Here is a 14,585-nt window from a genome sequence, read left to right as displayed (position 1 = left end):
GTTTTAACTATATCTCTTGACTTCCCTTTTTGTAAGATGAGGTGTTTTTCAGTCTCTAGCCTTTCCTTAACCTCTTTCTCGCTTTTCTTTTCCAGCTCAAATACTGTCAAAGTTGGAAAGATTTATGTTCTGTTCTCTAACCATAATTACTGATCCAAAAAGCCAAAAAATAATAAATGGCATTTATAATATGCAAAGATTATTTAACCTACATGCAATGAATCATCTAATTACATTTCTGTCACTAGGTAAGTTAATTTGACCTCCGAAAGCAGACACCAAAATAGTGTTAATTATAAAAGATTTATTAGGGCAACATCTGTGAGAGAAAATGGAAGGGGGCAGGGAGAAGTTCAGGGAGCCATCGGATTATGATGCAGGAGAAAGAAGAAAAGCTAGGTGGAAGCATCTTAGACCTTAACATCGTTATCAGGAAAATATGGTAAGCTTGGTGAGGAATCCTCGAGCCCAAGTCAGAGGAGTCCTGCCTGTCCTGGGTCGGGGCCTGGATTCATATTCCTGCCATGCTGGGAAGCCTGGCCTCAGTGCAAATGCAATGATGGATGTTGGCAGGTAGCAGACAGGACCCTCAGTCAGTTATAATCCTTGTTGCTGGAGATCTGAGAGGTGCATCTCATGGCCACCCATGTTAGGGTTACAAATTTCTATCCTTGAACTACTCAAAGGAGACTACTCTAATTTTCCAGGCCAGTGGATTCTCATTTCTTATAATCTACTGATTATAAAAGAACATGCCACATTTTAATGTTTTATATTTCTGTCCTGTTCTTTAATCTCAACAAGCACATTCTGTAAAAGAACCACCCTTGGGCCTGCTGTGTCCTGGTTGATGTCATGTAGGCACAATCCCATCATGACCAGATAAACTGTCAAATAGGGAAGAGTGATGCTGAACCAGAAGAAAGTGGTTAGTTGTGAAATCTTAAGCCACATCACCACCCTGGGTCACAACTTTTTTTGGTCAAAGTTGGCTGGAGCAGGCATTTTCTTGGGGTTCTCCTGGCTCTAAAGTTCTGTGGGTCTGTGCATTTTTTCTTAAACTGAGATAATCTTCACAGACTCAGTCTAGAAAGGTGCAGTGACTGCTTATATTGCCTTTGAAACTCTGGCAGGTGGTGCATGATGAACTGCTAAGACTAGGTCTGCACCAAGAGAGGACAGAAAATATGTTTAAGAGCTCCATTTCTCTGAAGTCAGTTTTCCTGCCAGCTGATTCACTTGTTGAAAGGATTTCTGTTAGCTTTTGTGGGGCCAGTAAGCATAGCTTTACTGTTCAACAAAATGGTTTTCAAGATCACCTTGGGGACTGGGGAAGAGGCACTCCTCTCTAACAGAAGGGTGAAATTACCCCGAAGGGCAACTACAACCACTTCCCTGGGCATATTTTTGGTTTGTCTAAAAAGGATTAGATCTCCGAGGTCCCTAAAAACAGACTAAAATATATAAACTTCAGGCCATAAGTCTTCAGTTAAATGGAGGAAATACATTTCTAAGACTAAGGACTATCTAAAGATGAAATTATCATTTATGAAGATAATTCAAGCCATCAAAAGTTGAAGTTTTGACGGTTAATTGACAAAGGTGAACTCTGAGGTCTTTTTTAAACCCGAGAGTCTATGAATTATTTCTAAATAATTATAAATTTTTGGAAGATAAGTAAAATTATGGACAAAATTTAAAGTTATTATAAACATTACTTTTAGTTCAGTATTTATAGTTGTGTTTGTCATATGCTAATTTTATACCTTCTTAGCATGTTATGACTTCTTATATATTTCATTATTTTAATATCTAGTAAATTTTAAAATCATTTCATAGACTTCAAAGTCTAATGTTCAGATATAGAGGCTTAGAGTTACATCTTTGTCTTGATACCATAACTGTATTTTACTGCATGTCAAATGTCTACCTGGGAACATAACCTTGATCAGGACATTATACCCAGTGAGGGAAAATGGTTTCTGCAAAATAAAACATTCTAGTCTTGAATTTCTAAAATACTTAAGTAAAGATCACTCCCTTCCCTGTTTTTCCTTCTTGAATAAACAAATAAAATGAGCAAAATAAACAAAACAGGGACTTAAAGTAAAACAAACATTAAAAAAAATTTAATTCATGAGCTACATTGCAGTATATATGTATGTCTGAATGTGCATAGGAAAGCTATCTGGAAAGGTACAAATCAAATTGGTAACAGTTTACCTGGGGGTGTAGAACTGGGGTAGGGTCAGGGGAGTGCGCTTATTTTTAAATTCATACACTTCTGCATTGTTTGAAAGTTTACAATGACAATGCACTACTTTTATAATAATCAAAACCATAACAGAAATAAAAAAATAAAAATAGCAACAAAAATGAAAACACACACACATTAGTTTTAAGAGCTACACTGGAGGTATAGAGAATTAAATAACATGGCACACTTTTCCACTAATACTGGTGGTAAACATAAGAAAAGAAACAACATTAGAGTAGCCACTTTTAACAACATCCCAATTTAAAAAGTCCCTTGGGATTAAAGCCTTTCAACAGCGACCCTTCAAGGTAGATATTAAAACTGAAAGCTGGGCTTACCTATTCCTGCAGGATCTATAGGAAAACATGTCAATCTGAAAACTTCAGACAAAAGAAAAAGCTTCACAGAAGTAAGCTGGAATTCTGAAACAGTTAACCAAAGGCCAGAAATTAGGGGTATGAGAACTCTACCCAGTCCAGACTCAAAACTAAATCACTAGACTAGGGACTTTTACTTTATACATTTGCTTATCTTTCCAATTTCTTAATTGGTCTGCTTTCTACCTCAATGATTATAACCTAAAAATACTGCAGTTCTAATTGGGAAAATTAAAATGGCATCTTCAGTTTAAATTTATTCTTCCAGTTAAAGAACCAGAGAAACTTGAGACTAACGATTTTCCATTCTTCATTTTTTCCTCCTAACTGTTTCTAGCTACATACTGAACATTTTGGGAGATAATACTGCTGATTTTTCATGGGTCCCTAAGGTCCTGTATTTGAGGAAATCTTTTTTCTCATGTTCCAGTTTTTTTTTATTGCAGTTATCAGAGATGACAAACTTTTTATTATGAACTTTGTTCTTCCAACAAAGAGGATTCTTTAGGGTAATGGTTAAATATCCTCAACAAACTTGCAACATCTGTAGCTAGAAGATTCCATCTTTTATATGCTACATAATTAAGAACATCTGTAGCTGGAAGATTCCATCTTTTGTATGCTACGTAATTTTGCACCCCTGAAACAGTGTTCCTGACCTAGGAGTCAAAGACTTATGTAGGATTATTCTCACGGCATGAGTGAGTAATATGGGAAATTTGACAAAACTTAATCAGAACATTATTATAAATAGCAGAGATAAAGGGTATATAGTCAAAATGGCAATGCCATTTTTAAAAGTTACAACAGCTGGAATGTTGCTGTTTCTTAATGAACTATGGTATTTTAATTAAAAAGTACAAAACAGAAAATAAGTCATCATAATGTATATAAAGTGTTTAACATGATGGCTGGTACACACTGACCATTCACTAAAAAATGACCCTGTAATGAGTGGATTAAAATAATAAACAAAAATATAAGAACCCAAAATAGAAGAAGAGCTTTAAAACTGCTTTCCTAGCGTTATGTAGTTAAATGGAAAGTCGAAGCTCACAGAGAGCAGAGAGGAATTCTGCGTTTTCGGGATCTATCTTTTGGGCCTTCTCGTAGTACTCAGCAGCTTGCCTCTTTTCTCCCTCCAGCTTGTACACAAACCCCAGGGCACTTAAGCTCTGCACATCTGAAGCATTGTGACTAAGTCTCTTGGTAGCCAGTTTCTTCAGAGCACTCGTCAGTTTGGTACGAAGGGATGACCTGTCTTTGACCTTTAAGGCTTCTAAGTAATGGTGGATGGCAGTATTTTCTGATTTACAGTGAAACTCCTGAAAACGGCCATAGTGGTAGTGGATCTGATGTTTGTGGTCATCGGTGATGTTCTCCAGACGGAGGGCTTTCTGGAAAATGTCCTCAGCATTGCTATACTGGCCTCCCTCGGCGTACATGTTGGCCAGGTCTGTGTAGGCAAATGCAAACATAGAGTCTCGCTCCACAGCTGCCTTGAAGTGAAATATAGCAGATGCAATCAGCCCGTCGACTTTCAGTTTGTCTTTTCCTTTAGGTCTGTTGCGCGTGGCCTTCTTGATTTGGATCATTTGTGCCCTGTAGCAAAGTCCCATTTGGTGATGCAGGAAAGAAGAGGTTGGTGTCACCTCCAAGGCCTTTTTCAAAAGTTCCAGAGCTTTGTCCCAGGAATTTTTTCTCCTGTAGAATTTGGCTGCATAACGGAGGACATAAGGTTCAGACGATATCTGGTCCAGGATTTCTTCAATATACTTTTCCCCTTCAGCTTCTGCATGTACATCTTGAAGCTTCAGTGCCAGAAAAACCTTAATGTAGGTGTTATCTGGATTCAGTGTAACAGCCTTCCTCAGAGGGCCCAGAGAAAAGCTCTTTACAGACCCCTCTCTGTCAGAATCATCCAGCCGATACACTGTAATGGCATAGCCGATGTTAAATTCTGGATTGTCCGGTTCCACTTCCAGAGCCTTCTCAAAAGCTGCTTTAGCCTTTTGGTAATACTTTCCCCCAAACTTCAGAAGTGCCCACCCTTTCTCACAGTCAATCTCAGGACACTCCAATTTGTAGTTAAAAGGACTGGACATTTTCTTGCAGACATCCCCTACCTTGTCTGCATACTTCTGCGCTTCTTGAAGCTGGTCCATGTGGTAATAAACCCAGGCATAATTTCCCCAAGTGACCAGACTTCGTACTTCTTCTTTGTCTGAGTGTTCCCGCTGGATTATTTCTTCTGCTTGCTCCAAGCACTCTAGGGCATCTTTATTTTGGCCTTTTAGGTGTTTCACATAGGCCAGTAAGTTATAAAGAGTGAGTCTGGATTTTGTGGTAAGAAATTCAAGCTGTTGCCCAATTGTATCTTCCACTTCAAACAGATCGATGTCTTCCTTAAGTAAATTCCATGTGAAGTGACATTCTAACTCCAACAGAATGGCCTTCAAGGAGTCCTTAGGAATCTCGCTGTCAAAGATAAAATCCTTTTTAATTTTTGAATAAAGGAAACAACCCACTTTAAAACATTAAATACTGTTCTTTGCTTAATAACCAATTTTATCTTTTATTTGATCTTATAGCTCAACACAGGCTCCTGTAACTTCATACTAGTTTCCTCTGTGTACCATTCTGCCCTAGAATATTTCATTAAATTCTCATTATTTATTGCAAATTTTTGGAGATGACAGCATTTTCTGTGTTACAGGATATCTATTCCCTTTTGGCAGTCACTATCCCACAAGGACCGCCTGCTTTTAGAGACGGGAACTTAAATGCTTGATTTACTAACCTTGAACATTAAGAACAATAAGTATATACACAGTCGATAATTACAAAAACTTCATTTCTGTGTTATGAGTAGTGAAGGGAGAGAAAAGAGAGGATGAGAAATAAGAAGTACACTGTGGGAGACAGAGAAACTACAGAAATATATTATTTATGAAGAAGAAAGAAAGAGAAAGGGAGGGAGGGAAGCCTGCAGAGAGAAAAGGCACAGAAACAGAAAGGAACAGGTGTGCCAAGAGATGGGGGAAAGAATGTTTGAGAGAAAGACAGTAAAAGATATAGAGAAAAATGCAGAAAATGCAAAAGAAAAGTTAGTAGGTTTTCATGTGAGTGTCACGTCCTTCTGACATCTTAGGGTTGAAGGCAACAATAAAGGCTGACACCTATTATTTACTTATCATTTCCTTCAATATTCAAATATCTGTTGAGTGCCCTTTGTGCAAGGCCCAGTGTAAAGTAAACAGTCAATCATAACTCAGCACTCTGATAAAGTTCCATGGAAGTGATCCAGAAAGGGGCCGCAGTCTAGCGGTGTGGCCGTCTGCGGCTGGTACTTGGGGAGGGCCCCTTCTTTTGGTTTTCCTTTGTGGGACAACCTCTCACCCTACTCTGAGTCCATGTGATTTGAGACACTCCGTTCCATGTGAAGGCACAGATATTCCAGCCATCTCTTGGTCCCAGTGATTTATTTGAAGAATGAAAAAATAGAATTTTGCTAAAATGGGACTTTGCCGAAATAATCTCTCTCGTAAAAATTTTAAGCCAATATAATATTGGAGTGGCCATCTTTCCAAACTTAGGAAGAGCCTGCCAGAGAAAGAATCTAACTCAGAGGAGAGCAGAGCTTAGACAGGAAAAAAGACAGATGGCTGACGACACCGACTGAATACCCAGATTCAGCCTTTCCTGGATCACTGCTTCTACCCTTGGGCTTCTATTTACTTAGAAAGCAAGTGATCTCTCTCTCTCTTCTTGCTCAAGGCACTTTGAATTGAGTTTCCGCGGCAACTGACAAAGTCCTCAGTATTATACCTAGTTGTATTTGTTTGTTTCTTTGGCTAAGGGTGATGGTGTGGCAATCAGGAAATAAAGCTTCTATTGGTCGTACTTAAAGGTCACAAGAAATGTACAAAAATCACTTAGGGTTACTCTCAAAGAGGGAAATGCTCTCATTATGGGATGAACAGAGTGTAGTGCGCATTTCCTTTTCTGCTGCACACAGGACCTCCCCTTGTATGTACAATGTGAATATATGTTTGTATAAATGCTTATGGGAGCTGCAGTCATATTTCTGTGAACGACCATTTGTTGATAACCTCATATCGTACATGTGAGGCAGCACTCTAGTTGTAGTGGATATAGCAGTGAGCAAGACAGAAAAAGGTCCTTTCTTCATGGTACCTCCATTCTGGAGGAGAACGGAACAGAAGGTATTTACAGAAAATAAACATGTATACAAATCAATGGACAACATAATTCCAGATAGTAATAAGTGTTAAGAAGGAAAAAAAATCAGAGAAATGGGATTACATGCAGGTGCTGGTGTGGGTACTTTAGTTATGACTGTCAAGGAGCAGCCCTTGTAAAAAGGGGGTAACTAAGTAAGATCTCAGCAATGGAAAGGAGGCAGTCATGGAAGACCTGAGGGCAGAATGGTCTAAGCCAGTCCTTCTCCACTAGGGTAATCTTGCCTCCCAGGGGACTTCTGGTCATGTGTAGAGACAATTTTGATTGTCGCCACAGAAGAAATGGCTAGTAGCATCTACAGCACAGGTGGCAAACACAAGGCCCGCGGGCTGAATCCAGCCCTCCTCCTTGTTTTATCCCGCCTGGCACCTTGTTTCTACCTGGCGGCAGCACCGAGCTCCTTGGCCCTAGTTAAGGAGTAGTTACATGTATACATTCCTAAAATTACATTTGGCCCTTTGAAGGCAACCACGAGGCTGATGTGGTCCCTGGTGAAAATGAGATTGACACCCTTGACCTATAGGATCAAGGCCAGAGATACTGTTAAATACCCTGTAATGAACAGGTCAGCACCGGCGACCAAGAATGATCTAGTCTAAAATGTCAATAATGCTGAGGTTAGAAACCGCGGTTTGGGCTGAGGTATCTCGGCAAGTGCAAAGGGCGATGTGGGAACAAATCCAGAGTGTTCAGAGGAATGGAAGAAAGTGCAGCTAAAGCATAAACAAAAAGGAGAGTAGCAGCAGATGAGGAGGAAGTAGTAGGCAGGGGCAGATGATTTAAATTTCACTCTAATTGTAATGGGACACCATTGGAGACAAATTTTTAAGTAGGGAAATGAAAATGTTTGGTTTAGGCTTTAAAAAATCCTTCTGGATGCTCTTTGGAGAATGGATGATAGAGGGTCAAGAGGGGAAGTTGGGAAACTAGTAGGAAAGCTATTTATTCAACAAATTTTTATCAGGAGCCTGCTGTACGCAGGGCACTGTTCTAAGTGTTGGGGATACAGCAGTGAACAAAACAGAAAAAAAATCCTGACTTAGTGAAGTTCACATTTTCTAACAGAGGGTGGGGTACCCCATAAAAAGACCAAAAATAAATGATAATATAGAATATGTGAGATGGTAATAAATGTGAAGGGCAAAAATAAAGCAGGAGAGGGAAGTGGGTGGCTGGCAGACTGCCTGGGAGGTAGTTAAAATTTACACAGCATGGCCAGTGGAAATCTCCCTGAAAGAGACACAGAGGTAGCTGTTAGAGGACTCCAAGGAGAGATGATACAAGCTTACTCAGGTTGTAGGAGTGGGTTAGTGAGGACTGGATGGTTATATTTTAGAGGCAGAGCTAATGAGTCTTTCTGATGGACTGAGTGTGGTGAGGGCCATGAGGGGAAGAGGGAAGCAAGGATGATTCCTATGCTTTTGACTTCAGGAGCTGAGTGGATAAATCAAGAGGATGATTGGGAATGTCAATTCTGAGATGTTTATTAGATAGTCAAGTGAAAACATCAAGTATGAAGCTGGATACTAATGAGGAAAATTCTGGAGATGAGGAGGAGTGAAGTTAGAACTTGGGACATAAAACTTCGTCATGGACATGCAGATGAACCTTAAAACCACAAGATCCAGAATGAGATTACGTTAGGAATGAGCACAGACAGGGAAGAAAAACTCAGTCAAAAACTCAGCTGTCAAGCAGAGTAGAAGGACCAGGAAAGAATAATCAGTGAGGGAGCAGGAATGTCATGAAAGCCTGAGGAAGAAAAGGTTCATTTCAAGAAAGAGAAACGAATATGTGTAAAATGTGTAAAATGACTCTAAGAGGTTAGAACAGAAGAGATCACTTTTTTTGGCAGGAGTAAAGTTGTGGGGGACCTAGCTAAGTGGTTTTCTGGAATGGTAGGGATGAAAACACGGCTAGAGTTGGGTGAGGGAATAATGAGAGGTGACAAAGTGGGGAATATGGGCCCCCCTTAACAAGGAATTTTACTATGAAGGGAGTAGAGAAATACAGCTACAGCTGGAGGGAGGATGGGAGAACTGTAAAAAAATTTAATCATGATATTTTTAATGCCTCAATCATATACCAATGGGAATGATCTAGTATTGACGGAGACAATAATGTGTCTGGGAGAAAGGGGGGATAATTACAAGAAAGGTGGAATAGAAAGCAGAAGTGAAGTTATTTATTGTTTATACTCAAACCTTTATCTCCAGACCCAACTCGTAACCATGGTTGCTACGCCCTTCATCATCTGGCCCATGTCTACTTCTCAGGCCTCATTTTATACCACTTTCCTCTCATGCACTGCACTCCAGCCACACTGGCCTTTAGGAGATCTTTATGGTTTACTATTTCTTATGCCAAGTATGTACCTACCTCAGCACAGCTGTACCTTCTTTTTATTCCTTTATTCTATGACCTTTTCCTAAGAGAATTCTAGGGCTTCCTTATTCTCCTAATTCTGGTCTTTGGCTCAAATCTCAGCTCTCTGAAGAGGTCTACCCCTGCCTATCTTGGATAAAGCTGCACCGCCACCTTGCCAGTCATCCTCAAGTCTAGCCTATCACATTTTTGTGTTCTTCATATATAGCACTTACATAAATATTTGCTGGGGGCTGAAGAGGAGGAGAGTGCTTTGAATAAAATAACAGATTAAATTGAGTTGGACTGAGTCTTTAGGAATTGGAAAGGGGCTATCCTAGTAGCCAAAAGAGACAAAACATTAGAGAACTGGATTAATTGTATAATTATTAGTAGTGGTTAGAAAAATAAAACCATTTCATATTTATAATTGAATGTACTACACTGCAAAATGTTTTCCAACTTTTATAAATACTAAATGTGAACATTAATAGTTGACTTAATATATTTAGTAGACATTTAAATTCGTTTATTGTTAATTTCAATTTTTAAATTTTTTCATATTTATTCTCTTTCTCTGTTTGTGTATATAAGCACACACATACCATACACATAGGCCCCACATTTTAGTGACTGCAGGCTCTAGACTAGAACTTTCCAATAGAACTTCTACCATGATTGCCATGTCCTTATCTGTGGCATACAATATGGCAGACACTAGTCACACAAGGCCACTGGTCGCTTGAAATGCAGCTAGTACAATGCAGAAACTGAATTTTTAGTTTATTTACTTGAATTAACTTTAACAGTCACACGACACTGGTGGCTACTGTATGAGACAAGAGACACTGGGCCTTGGGGCTTAATGGATAAATAGGCCTCATGCCCAACAGGTCAGAATTCTCATTTAATTTGAAATTCTATTTTATTCAAGGTGAAGAGGTAGATATATTTGAAAAGAACTTTATGTCTATGACCTGGGTTCACTGCAAATTCAATACAATGGTATAAAAATATACCATTTATAATACAAGATCTGGCAGAAGTAACACCTGCTTGAGTGTGGTTGATATGGTAATAATATGGGTATGATAATTTACGGTTTTAATTTGAACACGTCACCTAAAATGTCACATGGTGTGCTTGAGTGCGATACTGTTATGTTACAGAATTATATGCTTATGATTTTGTAATAAAAGATTTTGTAATAAAAAAGGGGGCGTTATTTGTGCAGGATCTTAGATACTGTCTAGAATCATATGAGTACTCAAAAAAACATAAATAACTAAAGCCACCATTCACTGATGGTTTACTATGTGCCAGGCAGTGTGCCAGCACTTCACATAAATTACATGTTATTTTTATAAAAATCTTTTATTATTTTCACAATTTTATGGCTGAGGACTGGCAGACAGTTTAAATAACATGTCCGAGGGGAGGGTGGGAGGTGGAATGGGTGGGGCGGAGGGAGTAGAGAGGGGAAAATGGAGACAACTGTACTTGAACAACAATTTTAAAAAGTGGGAAAAAAAATCCTGAAAACTTGTGAGAAATAATAAATGATTGTTATCTGAAAATAAATAACATATCTAAGGTTACACAGTTATAAAGTGGTTGATTCAAAAGCTATGCCTTTCAACCATTATAGTATGCTACCTCTAATACACAAACCGGAGGGTTGGTTTTTATTGCTTTTGTTTTTAAAACCAGTTTGCTTCGAGACAAGATATATCTCATGTATGTAAAGTTTGCTTGCCTCAGGAAGACCCCAAGAGAAAACAGAAAGGGACTTCAGAGCAGCTTAAAGAACAGGTAGAAGGTTTGTGTGACTGACCACCAGGAAAAACATACCAGATATTTTAAGGTCTCAGATTAAGAAGGCAATTTCACATATGAGCCCTAGAAGTCGTAACATTCTACTTTGCTGGAAGTGTTCTGAGATGGAGCTACTTCCCACCAGGATGTGCTTCACAGAGTATTTCAGACAGAGACTGGCACAGAGATTTATTTAGGAATAACTAGTGACTCAAACAAGAGAGCTGGGTAATAATATGTTAAAAGAGATCCAAATGAAGTATAAGAATCTTAGTTAACAAAGATATAGTTATCATTATTATTAAAATAAGTAAAATATTTTCCCCACAATCCAATTAGACTTTCTGTTGTATATGAGAATATTCTTCCAAAGTAGTTATTCTATCTGTAACCTATTCCCTGAATTCTAGACTTATCTAATTTTTCAGTTCACATATTCAGTTAGAAGTCCAATTGGCACCTCAAATAAACATATCCAATAAAGAAGTTTGGGTCCCTTGAGTCTGTTCCCCTCTCAGCCTTTCCCACCTTGTTTGGCATCTCTTAATTCCACAGGTCAAATAACTTCAGTAATCTTTGATTCCTCTTCTCTCACCCCTTCACCCAAATCCAGTAGGAAGTCTTGTTAATTCTACCACCCATATACATCTCAAATCCACCCACTTGTCTCCATTTCCACTCCTATTTACCGTCTAATCCAAAATTACCTTTCCTTTGCATGGGGGCGAGAATCTGGTCTCTCTGCTTCTACTCTAGGTCCCCATATAGTATTTGTAAAGTTTTCAAAATATGAACCAGATGATGTCTTAAAATTTCCAAATGGCTTCCCAGCACCCTTAGATACTCATCCAGGCATGTCCTGCAAGTCTCCAAAGGAGCTAGCCCCGTCTTTCCATCCAACCTTTTCTCCTACCAATCTGCCCTCCTCATTCACCATTTTAAACATACTGACCTTCTGCTATCCTGAGCATACCAAATACAAGGACTTTTATACCTATTGTTTTTATTCTGTTTAGAGTGCTCTGGTCCTAAATCTCTGAGTGACTCCTTCTTTCCTGTTACTCAGCTCAAATATTCCCTATTTAAGAGGCTGCCTGACGCAAAGCTACCTAAAACAGACTTCTCCATTCTAGATACCTCTCTTAGGCCATTATACCATTTTATTTTCCTTATAGCTCCTGCTACTTTCTGAGTTGATTATTTACTCACTCACCTGTTTGTCTATTTTCTCCATTTAAATGTGAGCCCCATGAGAATAGAGACCTTATTCTGATTTTTTCACCTCTGTGTGCCTACCATCTATTATTCCAGGCATATGATAGAAGCTCAATAAATACATAAATAAATAAATAAATATTTGTTGAACTAATGAATGAAGTTATATACTGGTAGCTTCTGGCATGTCCAATCCAGAGGTGTAGGCTTAGCACAAAAAGCACCTGAATTTCAGATGAAGGAATTCCTGACAGTTCTTCCCTTCCTGCTAATGGCTCCAAACCCTTCCCCACTTCAGTCTTCCATCTCCTGCCTGTCTTTTTATCTTGGCACGCTCTCTGTCTGGCTCCGTGTTTGGATTTTGAGAATAGACTTTGAACTGTTTCCTGTGGTCCTCAGTGGGAAACAAGGCATGATTCCCCTTGGTGTTTGGACCTTTTTCTGGTGTAATTGCACCAAAATCCTGGGTAAGACTTACCATGTCCTTACCAGCCTGCCTAGATCCACCACAGAGTAAAATGAACACTGGCCTCCAATCTGAGGGTTTCTACCAGCGCAGCCCAAAGACGATGCAGAGGGCTGCCAGGGGTATCATGAACGTGGATGTGAGGTCTGAAAGGGGCGTTCAGTCAGCCACTGAAGTGCTCTGCCCACTGGCTGGTCATAAGAAGTTTTACTTTTTAAACTCCGTCTACTTAATTTTTTTTTTACTTTGGAAAGCCAGCAGAGACAGGCTATTATATCTAAAAAAGCCACATTTAACTTTCAGTGCAGTCCTTCATCATCCTTGGGAGACACTTCCCAATGGGGTCCACCCCTCTACCACCAACACCCTACATATATACATACACGGTGCACCCCCTTTTCCTTCTTGTTTCTTCGGGCCCTTCCTGATACCTCCCTCCCTTCTTACAAATGTTACAGGTTAGGGGCTTATTATTATTATTGTTGTTGTTGTTGCTATTACTTCTAATAATAGTCAAATACTATTTGCTAAGCAGTCAATTAAGCCTTTCCAGAGTCCTAAGAGATGGATGCCATTCATTTTTTACAGATAAACAGATTCACAGATTTTTAAAAACTTTGTCTTGCGTCACCCAACTAGTGGAACAAAGGGTTATTTATTATCTGCTTCAGGAACTCAAGATCTTAACCTCCCAGTCCTCAGATTATTAAATGCAAATGGCTCATTAACCACCGATGCTAGCCCTGGGGAGAGCAAAAAGGGTGAGAAAAAGGCGCCATCACCATAACTTAGTAAAGGAGACGGATAGCAAAGAAATCCTCATACAACAGTGGATTCGGTGGAACAATAAAAATCTGTACATGAATCAAAGGTAGCTCACGGAAGGGAAGAACTCAGACCCAGAAATCAGAAAGGCAAAATGGCAGTAGTGGACAAATATGCAGCCTGGAGCTGCGGCCAAACTGCGTGTGCCAAAATGAGGGAATGGCAGCTGCGGAGTTGGGATGCGGAGCAAGGCAGGGGCCTATGGAGACCTGTGCCACGTAGACACCCCGCAGAACAGCCCTCCGGCACCGCGGTGGCCGCAGGGAGAGGACAGGCTTCCTGAGCACGTCGCCTGGACACACGGCCCAAAGCCCGGACCGCAGACGCCTAGGACCATCGGGACTCTGGGTAAGGGTCCTTTAGGACACCCTCCCTGACAGGCCTGATTTCAGACACGCCGGACCTGGACAGGGCTCCTGGGGAGCATCCCAACCCAGCCGCCCGGCTGCTGCGCTACGGCTGCTGCGCTACTTGGTGCATGGGGCTTGGCCTGGAGACGGGCCGCAGCGCTGCATCGGAAACGGAATAAAAGGAGCACAGCGTTATTCTGGTGTGAAACAAAGGACTGCACGGAGTTTGGGTGGAGAAGCGGGAAAACCCCTTACCTCATGGTGGCTGGGCTCCGAGGGTCTTCTGGCTTGGGGCAGTCCGCAGTCCCCTCGGGTTTTCTCCTCGGCCCGGATGCTGCGCTGCTGAGCAAAGGGGGCTGGCGGGGTGGGGGGGCGGGGGCGCCGGGCTGCAGAGCTTGTGCGTGTGCGCAGCGGGGCTGATGGGCGGGCCGGGCTACCCACCAGGTCTGCGGTGCTGGGCTAGTGCCTGGGCGTTTGTCTTTGTTAAAGGCAAGACTGGAGTGGGGAAAAGGAAACTCCAATGCGAATCTGACCCCGACTAGGCGGAGTCCAGCTCCAGGAAACGGAAACTTGCTGGAAGGGATGAGTGGGAACGTCCCCACCCCCGTTGTTGCCGGACTCAGGGGCCGCAGGGGCATCTTTATAGACCAGTA

General features: G+C 40.7%; 1 protein-coding gene across 1 annotated transcript; it reads right to left on the bottom strand.

Annotated features, from left to right (window-relative positions):
• Window positions 1-284: 284 nt before the first annotated feature.
• On the bottom strand, window positions 285-14,585 carry IFIT5 (interferon induced protein with tetratricopeptide repeats 5). Its single transcript, XM_028511991.2, has 2 exons — window positions 14,188-14,585; window positions 285-5,112 (listed from the first exon to the last, which is right to left on the bottom strand). Exons 1-2 carry the CDS (start codon window positions 14,568-14,570, stop codon window positions 3,669-3,671), a joined length of 1,827 nt encoding a protein of 608 aa, XP_028367792.2. The 5' UTR covers window positions 14,571-14,585; the 3' UTR covers window positions 285-3,668.

Source organism: Phyllostomus discolor, chromosome 5 (assembly GCF_004126475.2).
Source record: "Phyllostomus discolor isolate MPI-MPIP mPhyDis1 chromosome 5, mPhyDis1.pri.v3, whole genome shotgun sequence".
Classification (NCBI taxonomy): domain Eukaryota; kingdom Metazoa; phylum Chordata; class Mammalia; order Chiroptera; family Phyllostomidae; genus Phyllostomus; species Phyllostomus discolor.
Note: the sequence above shows the minus strand (reverse complement) of the source record. Positions and strands in the feature narration are given on the sequence as shown.